This window comes from Hoplias malabaricus, chromosome 1, assembly GCF_029633855.1.
Source record: "Hoplias malabaricus isolate fHopMal1 chromosome 1, fHopMal1.hap1, whole genome shotgun sequence".
Taxonomy (NCBI): Eukaryota; Metazoa; Chordata; class Actinopteri; order Characiformes; family Erythrinidae; genus Hoplias; species Hoplias malabaricus.
Window position 1 is genome coordinate 10649429 of NC_089800.1, and position 21433 is coordinate 10670861.

The 21433-nt window shown below is 38.3% G+C and overlaps 1 protein-coding gene and 1 long non-coding RNA gene across 5 annotated transcripts; one reads left to right on the top strand and one right to left on the bottom strand.

Moving 5' to 3' along the window:
* The first annotated feature begins 1368 nt into the window (after positions 1-1368).
* On the top strand, positions 1369-19298 carry LOC136668829 (uncharacterized). 4 transcript variants are annotated; one of them, XM_066646576.1, is made up of 4 exons: positions 1369-1570; positions 2131-2229; positions 17439-17483; positions 18025-19298. In XM_066646576.1, exons 2-4 carry the CDS (start codon positions 2209-2211, stop codon positions 18760-18762), a joined length of 804 nt encoding a protein of 267 aa, XP_066502673.1. In that variant the 5' UTR covers positions 1369-1570; positions 2131-2208; the 3' UTR covers positions 18763-19298. The 4 variants fall into 4 exon arrangements, with proteins under 4 accessions (XP_066502673.1, XP_066502658.1, XP_066502666.1 ...); XM_066646561.1 differs by having other exon boundaries at positions 17439-19298; XM_066646569.1 differs by lacking the exon at positions 2131-2229 and adding an exon at positions 11292-11493 and having other exon boundaries at positions 17439-19298.
* LOC136667735 (uncharacterized) lies at positions 5072-6790 on the bottom strand. The gene is made up of 3 exons (XR_010795425.1): positions 6708-6790; positions 5338-5404; positions 5072-5257 (listed from the first exon to the last, which is right to left on the bottom strand). It is a non-coding gene; the product is annotated as an uncharacterized lncRNA (long non-coding RNA).
* Positions 19299-21433: the final 2135 nt, after the last annotated feature.

The window sequence follows — 21433 nt, forward strand, 5'->3', positions numbered from 1 at the left end:
TTACAGTGGGCAAATAGCAATTTTGAAGGCATTCTTTAAGACTGTCCTTCCAATAAGATTGGATTGTGGGAAGGGCTCCTGGGTGTGTTCCTGCCTTTCGCCCAAAAGTGGATAAGCAGTTACAATGAACGAATGTTAATATGATAGGCTAATGGTATTGATACCTGGTGAATGGTAGTAAATTGTCAGTAAGTAATGAATACTACTAGATCTCATTGCTAACTGGCTAACCAGTTAGTTTCACCAAAGCTGACTAAAATTATAACGTACTGGCAACTACTGATGATGAGAATACATGTAACAGACAGCTCCACTGTCCGAATGGTGGTTGCACTTGCTGATTGGTGGCTGACCAACAGGCGGCTGCAAAATGACTGACTGGTTAAACACATCAGGTGGGTGGATGCCATCCTCTGTATTTTCTATGTTATGATTAGTTCTCATTAGACAGGTTAGATGTTTTGTTCTTTTTCTTTCTTTGGCAGAGTCCTCAGTCCAACCTCACGTTTAATTCGTCACACTGTCCTTGACCTATTCATCCTGGGTGTTCATCTAAACCACAGTGTTTGTGGACTGCACATTTCCTTGAAACATTAAAAAGAAAAGCATTATTTACTGTTCTCCTTGTCTTTCCTTTCCATCCATCATCACACGCCACATGTCCCAATATTAGCATTAGCACACATGCAGGGCAATAACAAAGTAAATTTAAATGCTCCACACTCTGGCCTTAAGCGAGGGATAAAATTTTGATTTACATTGATCGTTTTTAGGTTATTTTGTTATCAACACACACAGCAAATTCTCCAGTGGTAAATCAACACTATTACTGTTAACTGAGTGTGTTAAATATTTACACTGACAGTGTTAATTTAACACTAATAGTGAACACTGGTGAACTTACTGTGCACATTCCACTAGGTAATGAATAAAAAAATTCCGCTGGACTATTTCATTCATTGTGATCTAGAATGTGTTATTGTAGTGTTCAGTTTATTTATATATATATACACACACACACACACACAGATGGAATAAAAGGGCACACGTTAAATAATGGCATATTACGGGTATAAATCATGTTTATTAAACGCTTAAATACCAACACGCAGTTCTGTCTGTCTATGACAACTATGTACATTTGGTGAAAAACTTTGGGGGGGGGGGGGGGGGGGGGGAGTTGGCGGATGATTTCACGAGTCTGTCTGCGTTCCCACACTTGACACGGGTTCTGGGGCGTCCGATACGTTTTACTTTCACTTTGCTTCTTGATGATGTTGTACGCATGCTTCGTTTGAAAAAAAAAAAGTCGCAAAATAACCAAAAATGTTTTAATGGGAAGCTTAAAGATGTTTTTGCATGTTACTTTAAAGCATTAGTTTTCAAGAAAGACATACCATAAATGTCAATATAGTGCTCTACGCTTTGTGTGGGGGCTGGGTTTCCTTTTTTGAGGAGCGGCTGCTTACAGCGTCACAGAGAATAACGGAGCGAAGAACAAGGTGGAGGCAGAAGCTGTTCCTTATCTACTAAACATGAGCTTTTGACACATTTGAAGGGCAAAAAAGAGGTAAGCAGACGTAAACAGCTGTAGACGAGTGCGTTACCGTTTTCACAGAACAATCTTTGATTTGGTTTGAGTTTTAAACAACCGTTAAAACAAACCTAGGGTATTACTGCTTGTGGTTTACCAAGGAAATACTAATATACAGTAAGGAAACGTGCCTCACAGTATACCAACAAACCAATATTTAATTTATTTTTTACATATATCAAAGCTAAAATTAGTTTAGTTGCTTACTGTCGTTGCCTTTTAAGTTTACTGTAGTTACCCAGCCAGTAATGGGTTTAACATGAGCAAAGATTCTCCCCATGTGTATGGGGCTCACATGGAGACCAAGTGTATAATTTCTATTTAAAGATGTTGTGCTTTTAGGTGGGCTTCCATTGTAAAGTACAGATGGACCCAATGTTTAACCATTCCTGGTTCCATTACTGACTCTGGAGAACATATGTGGGGCCAACATTTAACCTACATGGCTGTTTTGTCTTGATGGCATGATCATGTCAGACTTCATTTCGAATTAACAAATGTAATAGGTGTAAAATAATAAATTATTGTTTTTGTAGGGGAAAAAAATTAAATAAAAGTCTACTGCAGTAAAGAGGCAGGGTAACTAATCAGAAGAAAAATTGCTTCCAGAAGAAATGTCCAAAAAGAGGAATCAGGTAGGTTTTATTCAAGTAAATATGATTTAAATAAACAAATAGATAGATAGATAGACTAAATAATACATAAAAGGAAAATTCCACCATTTTTAAACCATCAGCATAATTACAATTATAAAAGTATTTAAATTATAAAAGTAATTAAAATGCAAAAATACACAGAGATATAACTGTAAGAAATGTCTTGTAAATGTTACAGTAAAATACTGGCAGCAGAGTTCCCAGCCATTTACTGCATTTTTACAGGAACACTATTGTATTTCAACTTTACAGAATACTACTGTAATTGCATAATACAATGTTTTACTGTAAATATTTAAATGTACAGTAAATTCTTTCAGCAGATTTGCCAGCCACTTACTGCCTTTTTCCAGAAACTGTAACTTTTACAGATGAGCACTGTAATTAGAAACAATATTTACATTACATTCAATTCTTTGTTTACTGAACAATACCAGCGTGTAATATTTTTGTAATAAGATTATAGTGTTACTATTAAATAAGAAAAACAATCCAAAAACTGCCAAGCATGAATACTGTAAAAATATAGCCATTACCTACACAAAAGTCCAAATCTACATTTAGAATTAAAAGCATTAATGCACTTTATTAAAACTAAATATATGCAAAATGTGGACAAATTTCAGGTACTACATAACATGTTAAACTCATTTACATTTTTACTTGAACGTTATATTTTCTGCCGCTTATATTTGAGTAGGTTTTTTTTTGTAACCAAAAATACTTCACGAAATCAAATTATATTATTGCCCTTGATGGATTACAAGGTGCCCAAATCTTTGTAGTAAAACTTTACATTATATTACATGACTTTTGATCACACAAATAGTGACCATAATACATCATGAAATGTTTAATAAAAAATATGTAATCTGGATTACTAAAACTTAATATTTCAAATATCATCATTGATATTTACTGATCAGCCACGACACAAGTCTGTTTTGTGTTTAACATCACCCTTTAAATAAAACTATATTCAAAGTCCATCAGTTTCTTTTAAAGTGTGGATACACACAGATGCATTGTTCAGGACTTGCTCTTGACGTTGGCCACCCCTGGGGATATGTGCCAATGAGGCATCTATTGCAAAACATTCCATGTGGAAATAAAGTAACAAAAAGATCAGATGGCATCATTTGCAGGACAATTTTTAAAACTAAACATAGCACAAACAGCAAGGAAATTTTTGTTTGGTAGATTATATTTTTGTTGTAACAATGCTTCTTGGAAATGAATCTTATACTGTTGGAAGCCTGTTAATTTCTCTTTTAAATGGTGCCACATTTGTAAGGAACATTTGTGGGAGGAGCAGTAGAGTATGAAAAATTAGCCCAATCCTCTTGGCCGATGCTAAACAGCTTATTCTGCCATTGACTCATTTGGTGTGTTGTGGCTGGCTGATTGAAGTTTGAAGAAAAAAAAAACATATTGGCAATTTAACAATTTATTCATTTAACAAACAGGAGCCTCAGTAGTGTGTGAAAGAACCATACACAGCCACAACAGCCTGGCACCTCCTCCTCATGCTGTTCACCAGCTTGGTTACACACTGCTGGTCACACACATGCTTGCGTTGGTCACTGAGGCATGAACAGCATGCCCAAGCTGAGCCCACAAGTGTTCAATGAGGTTGAGGTCAGAACTGCTGGCAGGCCATTCTATCCTCTCCACTGCCACATTCTGGAGGTAGTCTCTGATAAACACCACTCTGTGGGGGCAAGTGTTGTCATTTTAGAGGATAGAGTTTGGTCCAAGACTGTGGAGATATGGAATTGCCACTGGTTGCAGGATTTACTCAATATCTTTCTGCATTGAGATTGCTTCCAATGATGACAAGCCTCGTTTTTCCAGCAACCCACATACTCAGCTCTACTGCTCATCCCACAAATGCATGTTTCTTACAAATGTGGCACCATTTAAAAGGCAAATTAACAGTAATGGTATAAGGTTTATTGGCAACAAAGAAATAATCTACCAAACACAAATTTCCTTAATTTTTGTGCTATGTTTATTTGTCTGCAAGTAATCAGAGGAAACGTGTGAGATAAAGGGTGAATTACGTTGATAATTACAGTTAGATAATGCAGCATGTCCTATTTGGTGCTAAAAATAAACACTTATACTTTGACATTGTATATTGTTATGGCTTTCATAATGTCATATCGTATCGTATATCTCCATTTATTTTAGGCATATCAAGATATGAATTTTTGGTCATATCGCCCAGCCCTAGTTGTCGCTTGCTCACACTTTTTGTAGTGAAGACTTAGTCTGAGGAGATATATTAATACAAACTCAACAAATACATTTTTTTTTCCAAAAGTACTGCGATTTCAGTTTGATACCTGATCTAAAAGCCATGTAGACTAATATGCTATGAAATATGTCATCATAGTAAACAGAAAATCCTGTATTTGACCTTTAATTTCACATGCAGTTGTGAAATTGATGCAGTTGAATATATTGCACAATATTCAACTGCATCAAATGATTTCCACAATGACCCTGATTAGAATTAAATGGTTGCAGCAGATTAATTAATGAATGAACAGTAACTGCTCTTCATAAAAATTTAATAAAGAATTATCCAACAAAAACGGGTCAAAATTTCTAAGCAGTTACCTTCAGATAATTTTAGAAATTTTAATCCATTTTCATACATGGGGTTTCTGCATCAGTAAAGTTATCATAATTGAAAGCTTTTATATTTATGAACACTTTTTTTAACTACAGGTAAGATAACATGAAATAGAGGCTAGAGGCTAGTTTAATTCAGAGAAGGAAGTAAACAAGTAGAGAGAGAAAGAAAAAATATTCAACGAATGAAATTTTTTACCTCTGGATCAACTCAATTATACATGAAATTTCCTGTCGATATTGGAGATTGAAATGTTAGTACAAGGAGAATAGGGCTGCCTTTCCCGAGATTAATGGAGGCTTGAGCAAACATAGGCCACTTGTCCTTCCGCTGTCAGCAACCATCTTGCATTGGTCAAAAATTCCACTGTAATAATAATTTAAATGTTTCTTAAACTTTTGTCATTCTGGAGTATTTTGACAAATCTTGCAATTATATATACATACCCAGAATAAACATCTGAGGACTCACAGGCAGGTTAAGGGTTTCAAAATCAGCAGCTGTGGCACTTGCCTAAATGATGAGAATATAAATTATTTTAAGTCTTCACATTTACCTTTGCAGTTTTCAATGACATGTCAAATTAAAATATACATGATATAGCCTAGGTCTAGTTTCAGTTTTGCTGTTTTTAATGATACCTGTAAATGTGAGCCTTAAATGCACCAAACTTCCTGAAAGTCATGGCACGATGAGACTCACCACATTTAAAACATATACTACAGAGAAATAAGATGTCATTTCATATGCATTACATAAACCAACACACTACATGTGATCACTGGTAGCTCAGCATTTAGTATTTAGACACTTTGAAAGCAATACTCTAACTAAACACTTATAAACAATTAAAATGTACACACACAAACACTTAGCCAAACTAATTAATTTACTAGTTTTGCATACCTGGCTAGCAAATAGGTTCTTCCCTTCAAAATCTGACTATAAATTAAATAACAAAAATGGGAGTCTCAAATCAGATTTGGAATGGAGCTCATAATTCTGCAGCAAAACACAGTAACCTATAATTCTCAATAGTGCACAAAGTAAAATAAAAAAACGAACACTTATTTCACAGCAAAACCTCCCCCCATCTTTTTCCCGCCTTCTTCCCCCTCACACACCCCTGACACTCCAAATATGTATCCATAAACTGGAACAGAGTTTGTAATTCTGTAGCTAACATTACATGTTCTACGTTTACAATTCTCTATTATAATGAACGTAGCTAATGTGACCAAACTGACCAACGTCAACGACCAGAATCCCTTTCCATTTCAATGTATATATTTCCCTCCGTTCTCTTCTTTAAAATGCATTACTCTGCTAGCTAACTAAGCCTCGAATATTACTCACAGAAGCCCAAAACTGGAATTTGAGTTCACAATTGTTTGTACAGTTAAATTATCTTTCTCTACCTGGCGGTCTCTGTGATGGCCCACTAAGGCTCCACATGTAAGAATAAGGAATGCAGTGTGTTTAGGGAGTAAAGTATGAATTTTAATTGGTTCAGCAGTTCAGAGTACATTGTTTATTGTTAGGTACATTGCAGTAATAGCCCAGCTCTGATTTTAAGATTGCCCAGAATGTACAATAGTTATATTTACTCATTTTAAAGTTAATGTTTTTAATTAAAAAAATCCTTTAAAGTGATTAGCTCATAAAATGTTAAAATTCTGTTCAAATCCTATACTTCAGGTAAATGGTCAATAATTTAACATCTTTTAAACTTATCTTTGCTATACTAGTTGTGCACGCTAGTAAAGAAGAGTCAGACCATAAGATGGGACAGTTTTAACATTTTTATTGATCTCACCATAACATTTCTGCTGACGTCTTTGTTTAATTCCCAGGAGCCATATCTGCAGCGTGGGCCAGTGGGTGTTGGTTTAGAGGAAGTGCAGGCTTACTGAGCATGTCTTTATAGAAATGCCTGGAATTCTGGGCAATCTGGACTGTACTACTTGGAACCTTTCATGTTTGTACAAAGAGCTAGTTGGTATTTTTACAACATTATTTCCATTGATAATTAATATTGAAATATTGTGATGGTTAATGTAAAGTGTAAGATTGAATGTGAAGTAGTGATGTCCAGCTAAGTGGAGTTCTTCACATTCACTGTTACTGGGGAATGTACCTTGAATGTTAAATGGTTTGATCCATGGTGTTAAAAGAGGACTGATTGTGCTGTCAAGGATGACTTTTTTCTGTTCTCTCAAGCTCACAGGCTAGAAGCTGAGCTTGTTGCATAAACTTTACATTTGCAAGAGTCAATACATGTCTAGACATGACTCCTCTTAGCCTTGTTTTTGGTCACCCCCTGACAAAGCGGTGGGATGTGTCCAGACAGGAGGCACAGTATCTTGGAATTTTGAGGCATTATGGCACCAAAGAAGCCACAGGCTGAGCAGTTAGTGGAGTCCATGTTGCTTCAAGAGGAAATGAAAGCACCCTTGGGAGCTACGGGTGTAGAGTGGTTGAACAGCGACTACAGGAAGAGGAAGAGACAAGTGATCTCAGACAAATGCTTCGCCAGTTTCTAGTGGAACAGCAAGCGAGGGATGCTCGCCTGGAGCAAGAAGCCACTCAACAAGAGTACTGGTTCTGTGATCACAGAACCAGTAGCTTCACATTTTTTATTCAGACACTTTGAAAGCAATATTCTAACTAAACACAGATAGATAATTAAAATGCACACACACAAACACTTAGTCAAGATAATTAATTTACTAGTTTTGCATACCTGGCTAGCAAATAGGTTCTTCCATTCACAATGTGACTATGAACTAAATAACAAAAATGGGAGTCTCAAATCAGATTTGGAATGGAGCTCATAATTCTGCAGCAAAACACAGTAACCTAAAATTCTCAATACTGCACAAAGTAAAATAAAAAAACGGACCCTTATTTCACAGCAAAACCTCCCCCCATGTTTTCCCGCCATATCCATAAACTGGAACGGAGTTTGTAATTCTGTAGCTAACATTACATGTTCTACGTTTACAATTCTCTATTATAATGAACGTAGCTAATGTGACCAAACTGACCAACGTCAACGACCAGAATCCCTTTCCATTTCTATATTTCCCTTCGTTCTCTTCTTTAAAATGCATTACTTTGCTAGCTAACTAAACCTCGAATATTACTCACAGAAGCCCAAACCTTGTGGTCTCTACTGCGCTAAATATTAATGCTACGACTGACCTGTCCTTTCAACAGTAGCCTGTTTCAATTGGAGCAGACCCCCCTCTTTGTTTTCTTCCTGCCTCTTCTCTCAGTAGGCCGGCCAGTTCGTTCGCCAGTTTTATTAGTGACGTCCACTTCGCCAGCGGCTCTCCGCCAGTTCCTCGCCAGTTTTGTTAGTGATCTCTCCGCTAGTTTTATGCTTTATTGGTGATCTCCGCCAGTGATCCGTCAGTTTTATTAGTGATCTCAACTGAACCATTAATTACGTCCACTTCACCGCACCCCTTGTCTCATCAGTGCAACGCAAAATATACCTCTCAGTTAACAACTAATAAATTAATTTTAAATATCTATAAAGCAATCAATAATAGCGTTGTTGATTAAAAAAATAAAATAAAATCTGCAGAGCCTGTAGCCTGAAAATATGTCACAGCCTCAGCATTCATCTGGAGATATTTATTAAATATTTTTATTATTAATAATTATTGTTAAATAATCTATAAAAGTTATCTTTATGGAAGCGAATCTGTCATCAAACTTTGAAATATTACCACCTTTGAATTTGTAGCACTGATTTTTTTTTTTGCACTGAAATTATGCATCTGAATTTTGTTGTTTTTGAATTTGAGTCTTCAGATTTCCACCTGTGAATATTTTGCTTCACAATTATGCATCCGAATTGCTCTTGAATTAAACTCGTGAATTTTCAAGAACATGTTTTCACAGTTATCATTCAAGGTTAATATATTCAGATAAAAAAAATCAAGCTTAAAAAAATTCAGACAATATATTTTGAAGTTGCTCAAATTCGACAGACCGAATTCAGATACCAAAATACGAGTTACAGAATAATTCAGAACATACATCCGGGATACAAAGGATGAGCAATCGATTCATTAGGATTTTCTGTTTCACCTTAAATGGTGCAGCAGCTGCATTCTGTTGCCGCTAGATGGCAAAATACGAACATAACTTCCATACCATGGAAAAACTACACATTTAGCTTCCTTCCGCGGATATTATCTCTTTATTTTCAGTGTCTCAAAAATCTGAAAGGCTCACTAAAGGCTCACACATTCTATCATGTCAGATGCTATGTGTCACATCCTGGCACTTTCTTGTTTGTTTTCCCTTTCTATGTGGCTCTCTCTTTGTTGTTATTCCTAGCTCCGCCCTCGTTTCACTCTAGCTCCACCTTTTGTTCCGCCTCTTTGTCATTGTCCCTCGTTATCCGTGTCAGGTGTGTCTTGTTTGTTCTGTTATTTAAGCCCTCTTCCCTCACTTCCTGGTATCGGTTATTTTGTTTTCGTTGTCGTTTGTTTCTTGTTTCTGGTTCCTCGTTCGCTCTATTACTCCTTTCATGACCCTCTAGTTCGTTTGTGTTTTGTAGTGTTTGTTTCTCTAGTTTTTCTCGTTTCTCGCCTCGCGCTTACCCGTCTCTCTTGCTTGTTTCATTGCCCCAGTCCTATAGTGTTCTTTCGTGCTCTTATTCTATGTTATTTCATGTTTCTCGTTAAGTTCGTTTATTGTGTTATATATAATAAATCATCTGTGTTGTAGCGAGTGTGTCCGCCTCCCGTAAATCCACTCATCATGTCCCCCGCGTGATAGAATGACCGATCAAAATAAGGACACAGCTAGCACGGACTACCCGTTTAGGAGATGTGTTATTCGCCGGACTCCGTTTCTCACAGGCCCCAGAGATCCCGTAAAGGAGGCTTTAAGAGCGGCTTCTGAATGGAGTCAATGGCTCTAGAACATTCCCGGTGCGGTTCCTTTCCCCCGAACAGAAGACTCGATTCGTGAATCAAGGGATTTCTCCAGCGGGAATCGACGGAGCCGGAGGAGAAAGCGGGCTGGAGTCTCCCCCTCGCTGGAGGATTATCCTCTCAGGTCCGGGGAGATTCTTGGGGGGGGTTATGGGTAGGGGCTGTTAGCCTCCTACCTCAGGACAACGGAGGTGAGGCTAACAGGGGCCTTTTGTTCCGCCTCTTTGTCATTGTCCCTCATTATCCGTGTCAGGTGTGTCTAGTTTGTTCTGTTATTTAAGCCCTCTTCCCTCACCTCCTGGTATCGGTCATTTTGTTTTCGTTGTCGTTTGTTTCTTGTTTCTCGTTTCTGGTTCCTTGTTCCTCGTTCCTCGTTCGCTCTATTACTCCTTTCATGACCCTCTAGTTCATTTGTGTTTTGTAGTGTTTGTTTCTCTAGTTTTTCTCGTTTCTCGCCTCGCGCTTACCCGTCTCTCTTGCTTGTTTCATTGCCCCAGTCCTATAGTGTTCTTTCGTGCTCTTATTCTATGTTATTTCATGTTTCTCGTTAAGTTCGTTTATTGTGTTATATATAATAAATCATCTGTGTTGTAGCGAGTGTGTCCGCCTCCCGTAAATCCACTCATCATGTCCCCCGCGTGATACTATGTTTATAGGGCTATTATAAACTATTAAAATTCCACAGTAAAATTTATATCAATATATTGATAATATCAATAGTCTGTTATATTGTGTCTTTAGTAAGCCTTTTACATTTTTGTGACACTTTGAAAATAAAGAGATAATATCTGCGGAAGAAAGCTAAACGTGTAGTTTTTCCATGGTATGGAAGTTGTGTTCGTATTTTGTAGTTTTAGTTAAAAGTTTATAGTTAATAGTTAAATGATTTTAAATACATGGCATTACTCCTAATTTCACTGGGTAAAACTAAGCAATATGTACATATGAGAATGATGTGATGAGAAGCACATTACCCTGGCATTTCCAATTCCTGCACTGTGTGTTAAAAAAAAAAAAAAAATACAAACCTTTCGCTTTTTTCATTTGTTCTTTTTAAACATTTGAAAATGTTAAGTGCAGCATAATGCAACAAAACAATGACAAAAATCACACTAAAGTTTGCATTATGAACTTTCATAATCACCTACTGAAAAACAAGTCAGTCAAATCTAAAACATTAAGTTAAGGCTTTTTTTTAATGTCATAGAAGTCTAAATAAACACCTAAACTCTCTTACATGTTGACCCTGGGGTTCCCCTTGTCTGGACAGAGCAACAGGCTTTGTGTTTTTTGAACCTGGCCTATATGACAACAGGAAATTGAAGTGACCAAAGAACAGTGCCCACCGAGCCTGCCAAGAGTTGTATATAGGCGAGGTTCTTGTGGTCAGTCCAGACCACAAATGGGTGCTTGGCCCCCTCCAATCAATGTCTCCATTCTTCTAGGGCCAACTTAACTGACAGGAGCTCTGTGTCCCTAATGCTGTAGCTTTGCTCAGCTGGAGTTGGAGGCAGTGGGAATAGTAGGCAAAATGGCGAAGCTTTTTGTTGGGCCCTTGGCGCTGGGAAAGCACAGCACCTACAAATATATCTAAGGCATCAACCTCGACAACAAATGGTTCCTCAGGGTCCGGTAACCGGTAGCGAGGTAAGCCGGAGTTTTTATAATTATTGTATCCTATTTTAATTCAATTCTGGAATTGTTTCTGTTATGGGAAGGGTGGGTGGACCCAAGAGCAGAGGTCTAGGTTTGTTTATTTTTTGCAGGTAACTAGTGAATGTGAACTAATATATAACAAGGTATGCAGTGTAGTGAATGTGCTCGTGTACTTTCAGTGTTAAATGTGTCTGAATCTGGATTTGAATCAGTAACTCAGAACTGGAGTTCTGAGAGCTGCTCCCAGCTGCTCTCTTACTGCGCTGCCATGGCCCCCTGCAGGTGGCCAGCGGTATGGCTTAACCTCTTAGAGGACCCCCTCTAGGGACAGCCCCAGATGTCCCCAGGCCCACAGCACGGCTGTGATGGAACTTGCGGGTGAGCTCTGGTTGACTTGTTCAGTATGACCGTTGGACTCTTGGTGGAAACCAGAGGACAAACTTACGGTAGTCCCCATGAATTGACAGAAGGCCTTCCAAAATCTGCTGGCAAATTGGGGACCTCAGTCAGACACCACGTCCTCCGGCATTCCGTGTACCCGGACCACATGCTGGAAATGGAGGTCCGCTGTCTCCTTGGCCGAAGGAAGTTTGGGCAGGGGCACAAACTTGCAGGCTTTGGAGAAGTGGTCCACAATGACCAAGATGACTGTGTTGCCTTTGGATGGGGGCAAGCCCGTAACAAAGTCCATAGATATGTGGGACCAAGGTCGAGCAGGAATCGATAAAGGGTGGCTGAGCCCTTGTGGCCGAGATTGGGGTGCTTTGCTTCTTGCGCACACCTCACAAGAAACAATGAAGGCATGGACATCTGTCTACACTCCTGTCCACCAGAAGCACCGGCAGAGGAACTCCAGGGTTCTTGTGATTCCAGGATGCCCAGAGAGGCATGCCCCCAGTGAATAACCTGCTGATGAACTGCTGATGGGGCTTTTGGCCCGGAGGACCACTCCCAGGGTCAGGCTCCTGCCAAAGTGCCGCCTGAATGAAGTCCTCGATTCTCCAGCGAAATTGAGCTGGGATCTACGGAGTGGGAATGATGGGTTCTGGCATACTGTCAGGCCCTGGGGTTCCCCTTGTCTGGACAGGGCATCAGGCTTTGTGTTTTTTGAACCTGGCCTATATGACAACAGGAAAAGCGACCAAAGAACAGTGCCCACTGAGCCTGCCGAGAGTTTAGCCGCTTGGTCTGTTGTTTATAGGCGAGGTTCTTGTGGTCAGTCCAGACCACAAATGGGTGCTTGGCCCCTTCCAACCAATGTCTCCATTCTTCTAGGGCCAATTTAACTGACAGGAGCTCTCTGTCCCCAATGCTGTAGTTTTGCTCAGCTGGAGTGAGGCGGTGGGAATAGGGTGAAGCTTTTTGTTGGGCCCTTGGCGCTGGGAAAGCACAGCACCTACACCAATATCTAAGGCATCGCCCTCGACAACAAATGGTTCCTCAGGGTCCGGTAATCGGTAGTGAGGTAAGCCAGAGCTTTATGTTGTCAAAGGCTTCCTGGGCTTCTGTGGTCCAACGAAAGGGTCCTGGGGTAAGTGTGAGGACGGTGAGGTGTGCAGCCACAGAACTGAAATTACACACAAAGTGTCGAAAGAAGTTAGCAAACCCCAAAAATGTCCGGTTCTATCCCATAACATGAAAATGTTTAGTGCAGCATAATGCAACAAAACAATGACAAAAATCACACTAACATTTGCATTTTTAACTTTCATAATCACCTGCTGAAAAACAACTCAGTCAAATCTAAAACAATAAGTAATTTTTTGCACTTTATCACTGCTCTACAGAAGAAATGGCAAAGAACATGGAAAACCAACTCAAAAGGTAGCGAGAAAAAAAGCAGGAAAGGCAAACAAAGGAGATGTAAAATATTGGCATGCTCAAACAAACGGAAATGTTGTTAACTAAACCAACACAAAATAATCCTCAGGGACTGGGCTGGAAATACACATGACACAAAAGTTTTTTTTAATAAAAAAAAAAAAAAAAAAAAAGTTAATAAATAAACTTAAATCATAAGAAGCTGAACACCTCTTTCAACACCAATTATTGTGGTCTATAATTATTTTCCTTTATTTCAGCTATATTTTCTTTTTCTCTCTCTTCATTTCTTTCTCCGTTTGCAAAGTACTTTACCATCTGCCCCTCTACAAAGGTGCAGCACAGAGCAATGTTTGTGTGAGCCTTTTATGCAGCACCCAGGCAGGTGCAGGTGTTATGCAGGTGTGCCTGATTAGGCTTTTGGGAAATAGAGTTCTGCTCCCAGCTGCTCTCTTACTGCGCCGCCCTGGCCCCCTGCTGGTGGCCGGCGGTATGGCTTGACCTCTTACAGTTTTTGGTCAATTTAATAAATATTTTCATATCTGTGGTCTTAGGTTTGTTTGTATTTTTTAAAGAATTTTCTACGTTGCAGAGGTGTACAAAGGTGTGGTCCTCCATTATATACATGTTTTATGAATCACATGTTTATAGCTATAAAAAATGCCCTGTTCCTTCATTAAATAAAATGGTTAATAAAATGTAAAAATAAAAATGTCACTGTTAAAATGTAATCTTTTCTGATCCTGTCATGATCACACATGTTTTCATGTGTAAAGCAATGCCATTACAGTACAGTATTGAATTACCAGAGACACTCATTTGTAACTCGACATGTTTAGTTTTTTAGCACTTTCAGTAATGTAGTTAGCCGTCTCCGGAGTTTGGAGGCATTAAGGTGGCTCAAAAACCAAAAAACAAGTCAGTCAAATCTAAAACATTAAAGCATTTCCACTTTAAGGCGCTTTTTTTTTACATCATAGAAGTATAACTACATATAATGAACACCTAAATTCTCTTACATGTTGATCTTCAGAATTAATACAAATACTTAAAGAATAACCCCATAAACAATACATATGCACAGAGTTACAGAGTTTTTATAATTATTGTTCCTATAAAGTTTTGATTCAATTCTGGAATTGTTTCTGTTAGGGGAAGGGTGGGTGGACCCAAGAACAGAGCTCTAGGTTTGTTTATTTTTTGCAGGTAACTAGTGAATGTGAACTAATATATAACAAGGTATGCAGTGTAGTGAACGTGCTCGTGTACTTTCATTGTTAATGTGTCTGAATCTGGATTCAAATCAGTAACTCAGGGAACTGCACTTTATTACTGCTCTACTGGAGAAATGGTAAAGAACATGGAAAACAAACTCAAAGGCAGTGGTATGGCTTGTAGAGGTGGGCGGATCGATCCAAATATCAATAATATCGAAACCAACGCTGGTATTGATATTGACCAATACTCATGTAAAAATATCGATACTCAAGCTTTTTTTTTCTCCCGCACGCACTGACCGCTGCACACGCGGATTCATCAAAGTCTACTTTCTGTCTGTAAGAGTAGCTCTGCACTGCATGTTTGTCCCTGTCTTTTGTTGTTGAACCGTCACGTGGCTCAGCGGTGCCAGCCAAACAGCCATGCAGGTAGGCTCAGCCTTGCCCGCCTTTCTTTATTTAATTTTCACTTATTGTTTTTAATATGTTTAAAGCCAGAAGTGAACCGAAGGGAAGAAATTCCTTATTCTTTGTATTATTTTCTTGTATTGTTCGACTTGAATAACAGAATAAGTTTGAAACTGTACAGTATTTGTTGAGCTGTGTTAATTTTGTTGTACTGTGGTTCAGCTCTCTACCTCAGGAGATTTTGTTTTAAATTGTGAGTGATATTTTTTACACTCTGTTTATTTTAGAAAAAAAACAGAATTGCACTGAAAGGAAGAAAATTCCTTATTTTTTATTGTTTTTCCTAAGACAAATTCTATTTGAAAAAAGAAAGTGTCACACCTGCTTCTCAGGACTCCATATCCCAGAATGCCCCAGATGATCACATGAGTCTACACAGGTCTCATTCACCTGAAATCTCAACATGCACACCTGTTCACGTCCCAGTCTTTGCTGAGTATTGCCACTGTCTATCTTGATATCTTGTTGCCTACTCCTCGTTTGTCTTTTTGGTTTACGCCTAATCCCTTCAGTATTGGTTTATCCTCTCCAGTTCTGGACTCTGCCTGTTTACAACTATGCTTATTGCTACATCCCTGAGGTACTGTTTGCTCCCTGTGTTTGACCCTTGCTTGGTTTTTGACTTCTCTTTTGGACTCGGGTAAATAAACTCTTTTCCCGTGATCCGCAAGTGTTGGCTCTCTGCCTGGTCTTGACACAAAGAAAGAAAGGACTAGAAAAGATGTCTAGTGAGGGGAGAATTTTTATTTTATTTTTGTATAGTGGTTTCTCCTTTTCTACCTCAAAGACTTATTTTCCTAATATTAAGGCAAATTTTTGTTACTGTTCCACTGTTTCTAAACAAAAATGTTGATTGTGATAAAGTATTTTGTTGTCACATACAATGTTTGGCGAAATTCTATCTTAGGTTTTTTGGATCCTTTGGATCTATGAAGCTTAAATATTAAAAAGTATCGATGTCAGCGATACTGGCCCTGCATTTACTTGGTATCGGATCGATACCAAAATTCCTGGTATCCTACACCTCTAATTGCTTGACCTCATACAGTTTTTGGTCAATTTAATTATAATTTTTTTCTTACTTTTAGATATTTTCTTCACATTCACACTTTTAGTCCTGATGTGGCATTTGGGGGCACGGAATAACAAGTGACAGCATAACAAAAAAGGGCTGAGGGCTTTGCCTGAATCACAGCTTCTTCAGAAACCCCTCAACATTTTTTTATTGATTGTACTGTGATTGGCAGTGAAACACTGACCAAGAGACAGATTTCTGTTTAGAAACTCCTGTAGAGCAGTCATTATCACATGTTTTGTGGTTTTGGGACACAGTGGACACATCTGAGTGCTATTAGCTTTCTGACGAATTCACCACAGCTTTTCTTTTAGGATCTCTGGATTATTAAAGCCACAACACCGGAGAATGAGTGGTTTGCTCACTATTTTAGACAAAGTTGTGGTCCTCCATTATATACATGTGTTTTATGAATCACATGTTTATAGCTATAAAAAATAAGTAAATGTCCTGTTCCTTCATTAAATAAAATGGTTAATTAAATGTAAAATTAAAAATGTCACTGTTAAAATGTAATCTTTTCACAAATCTTTTACACAAGCATGTGTTACACAAGTTTTCATTGTGTAAAGCAATGCCATTACAGCACAGTGCAGTCTTTAGTTTTATGAACAGACAATACCAGGCTTTCCATGTTCAGATGCTGCACTGATCTACCTGATGTTTATGTATGTTTATATCACTATGAAAATTAAATAAGAGGCAGAGAACAAAGCTAAAAACTGAGGGAAAGGGTAAAATGGGGCAAAATATGAAGACCATCAGATGGACTATTGTCTGAATCATAGATTTGATTGATCATGTGTGTTAGTTTAAGGTTTAGGAGCAGAGTTAATGCTGATTTTTCACTCTAAGAAGGCATTAGGAAATCACTATATTTTAAAAATCCTGAAAAAGGTCTTTTAGTCAAATGTTTTCTAATATTTTACTAATTCATATACACTAGATGGTGGTACCTACTCTGACAAATAAATATAATCAACCCACATGGTGAGATCGTGATGATATCTTTGGCGTGATTTATAAATGTAGAATTAAAAAAAAAAAATTCGTTTTGACAAGAGACTTATCCGGGCAGCTGCCTGTGTCGCCCACTGAACTCAGAACACCACTGAACTCAGTTAAAGGCTACAGAGAAGCAGTAACCACGTATTGTCAGATATTGAAAGTGCCATTTTTTAAAATAGACACAACCATTGTTGGATATGGTTCTTTACATAAATTATTTATTAGATTTAGACTGTCATTTTAAGATTTCTGTTTAGTTAAACTTGTATGTACTCTTACATGAAAAGATTTGAATAGAATATAGTCATAATGTGAAACATACAATAATAATATTTTTTCCTTTATAGGTATCAAGCAGGACTGTGGCCCAAGATGAACAGAACACATACCTTGTACGTGTTTCTCGTCATTTTGATGGTTATTATTATTTGGCTTTTAAATAGAAACAGCAAATATGGCGAAGAAACATTATTACAAAGTGTAGACCTTGGCTCTGAAAAAAGCAGAAGTAAAATCTCACAGAATCCAATAACCCCCATTAAACACACAAAACATTTTATGGTGTCTGCCTTCATGGATCACAGATTCAACGAGGCAATACGAGTTATCAGCATAATCAGAAGAGACAGTCTGCAGCCTCTTTCTTGCATTTATTGCTATGATGATATCTGCCAAGCTGTGAATGCAGAAGTGGAAATACACAGTGATCATTTTGGCTTTCCATTTGGGGCTTCAGATATTTTGTGTAAAGTGGCAAAAACACAAACTGCAACACGTGTTACTATTTCAAATGGATCCAGCATGTTAGACATTCAAAATATGGATTTCCTGCCCATAAGGAACACAGTGGAAAAGGAAACATTTAAGTTCAACTTCACTGTGTGTATCAGCAACCTCTTTGGGGAATACAATAATGTTCTTCAATTTGTACAGACCATGGAGATGTACAAGCTGCTAGGTGTGGAACATGTAGTGATCTACAACACCAGCTGTGGTTCTGACCTAGAGAAACTTCTACAGCAGTATGTGAAAGAAGGATTTCTGGAGGTCGTTCAGTGGCCTATCAACCAGTTCCTTAACCCATCTTCAGGATGGAACTATCAAGTACACAAAGGAGACCTCCATTACTACGGCCAGCTGGTAAACCTCAATGAGTGTGTTTATCGACACATGTATCAGTCCAGGTATGTCCTCCTGAATGACATCGATGAGATCATCATGCCTTACACACATAATAACCTTACATTAATGATGAAGAGTTTCGAAGAGAAGCAAGGAAGTGTGGGTGTATTTCTAATCGAGAATCACATCTTTCCCAAGACAAAATTTGAGGACAGTGGAAAGTTCAGAAGACCAGAATGGAAAAATATACCTGGCATCAATATTATGGAACATATTTACAGAGAACCTGATAGAAAGAATGTCTTTAATCCCACAAAAATGATTGTCAATCCACGGAGTGTGGTGCAAACATCAGTGCATTCCACACTCAAAAATATAGGCGATGTTTATCGGGTCCCTTTTGATATTTGTCACATTGTTCATGTTAGAGTACCTCTACAGGGTCATCTTCCCAAAGAAAAGCTTTATGTTGACAAAAGGGTGTGGGATTTTGAGCAGGAACTGATACCAAATGTTAATAATACACTGTGTAACTCAGGACTTTTATAAATTTTGAATGAATATGATTTTTGCAGTTCCTATTTTTCTGTCCATTTTGTCTGTGTGGAAAATGTTTTAAGTGTTAACCATTTAAGCACTCATCCTTACAATTGTAGCAATGATGTTTATAAGGGAAAAAAAACAAGGAGTGGTGTGAAAGTGTTTGCCCTTCATGATTTTTTATTTTTTTGCATGTTTGTCACTCTTAAATGTTTCAGATCATCAAACAAATTTAAATATTAGTCAAAGACAACACGGGTAAAGACAAAATGCTGTTTTTAAATGAAGGTTTTTATTATTAAGCAAGAAAAAACATCCAAACCTACATGGCCTTGTGTGAAAGTGTTTCTTATTGCGTGTACCTACCCAGAGAACGCAAGCTGTCCTTTTAGGTGTTCTGTAATTGTGTAATGTATTAAGCAGGTTAAGGGAACATACACTGAGTATTATTCCATTGGTGGGGGTTGGCAGGTGATGGGGTGTGTGTTTATACAAAAGCATGCAAATGTTATTTTTACAATATGTCATCTTTAAATAAAGTTGCTTTCAATGATCTTTGTGTTCCAACTGTGTCTGTTTTCTCCAGAGGCGATTGCTCTAAGACTGCAAGGGAAGCTCAGCTTCCCCTAAAATGTCAAAAAAAAATAAGTGATCAAATATATACTGTTGTGTGTACATGTCGTTGAATAAATATGCACTCCAACGCGATTAACTTTTGTTCAGAATCAGCTTCTTATCACTGGTAAAGACGCGGCTTTCCTCTCAATCATTCCCGCAGCTTCACAGTGCTTTAAACAGTGTTGACGCTGAGCGTCCACAGAGTTCAATGTAGAAGCAGCGAAGTGCAGGGAAACGAGACGAGTGATTGGATAAATGGTGGGCTTTGTCCCGCCCATCGGACACTCGGCGTCTCTGGGGGTCTATGGAGCAGTGGGCTGGCCTCGGCTGGCCCGGACGCTCAGCTTCTGCATGATGATTGGATGATCTGTCTGAGGCTGAATCCCTTTTTGATTGACAGCGAAATGAGCGAATCAGCGACCCTTTGGTGTAAAGATCCATGGGAGCATTACATTTTCATTCTGTTCTGCGTTATACCAGACTTTCTTAATCCTCTTAGCGGCATTTCCTTTGCTAAAAACGACTAGCGACAAATCGAGCTTCTATTTCTGGTGGGGTTTTTGTAGCTGCTTGTGTTTGGAGACTGACTTCTATCACTCTTTCTGACTTCTATCGCAGTTTCTAGCGGGTGCTGCTGAGCCCCTCCACCGTCACAAAGCACTCACAGGCGGACACACTTCACATGGGCCAAGGCCGTTGAAGCAGCCTAGCTCTGCTGGCCATTGAGAGGACACTAGTCAAGTCCCTGGAAAAGACGCCTTGCTGGTACGACAGGGTCACAGATCATTTTCTTGAAAAGGAATGGAGGGTAGAATTTACGTATAAATAAACTGACACATTTTATGATGTAGGCCGAAAATGAGCTTCCCCTCCTTGAAAGACCAGCATCCGCCACTGGTTTTCTCTCTGTGTTGATTCAAAAAAATACATTCGTAGGTGGACTGACTGTGCACAGGCTTTGTGTGTGTGTGTGTGTGTTTGTTGGAGGGGAGCTGCTTTTGCTGTTTAACTCATGGCCTATTGTGGCCTTTGATACAGGACAGGATTTTCAGGTTGCCAACAATTTATAGCAAGATAATTCTGCTTAGCTGCATATTGTTTTTTCTTTCATTCACATGTATATTTACCCTTCTTCAAAGGTTATTTATTTAAAACATTATATATGCAGAAAACACAAACATTTACAGATGTTAAGGCTATATTTTTGATTGTAACATCTATTTACAGTAACTAGTGGAGACAACCCCTTCATTGGTGATCTATTGTCTTAAACAAACAAATATATAAACACACACACACACACACATGCATAGGCTGAGATTAAACTTAAAATACATTTATTTATTAATATAGGCTGAGATTATACTTGAGATGAAACTAGAAAACTGAGATATATGCTTGTTCTACTTAACCTAAGTGATACTTTAGACCACAGTATCCTATTGAAAATTAGAAAGCATGGTTGGAATCTAAAGGAAAAAAGAAATCACCTGAAAAATTAGTACATGCTTTTATTACATAGAGATAAGATTATCGCTATTATAGCTATTATCTACTGTCAGGATGCTCCAGCTAATTCAAAATACTGACACCACTGCTCACCAAGACCAGAAAATTGATCATATCAGCCCAGTTTAATCATTATAAATCACATAAATTCTGTATTGAATGCAAAACTCTTTTACTAACGTACAAAGCCTTGTATGGTATTGCCCCTGAATACCTGTGTGAGACCTCATCACGCACTATGAACCACTAAGATTATTTAGATAACAGGACACCGCCCTCTTACTAGTTCTCAGATTTCATAAGACTTCAGCTTGGGAAAAGCTTTCTCCTACAAATCACCTCCAGCTCTGGAACATTCTTCCAGCTAGTCTTCGGGACACAGACACAGTTTTAACTTTTGGTAACTGACATTTTCCTCTAGATTAAATTTTTTTTCGGAGGGTTATGGATGCTGTACTCTACGACACTGTTCTCACAATCACTCTTTCCAGCCAGTCTATTACAATCAGATCAGCTGGAGTCACTACACTAATGAAAATATTTACATTTATTT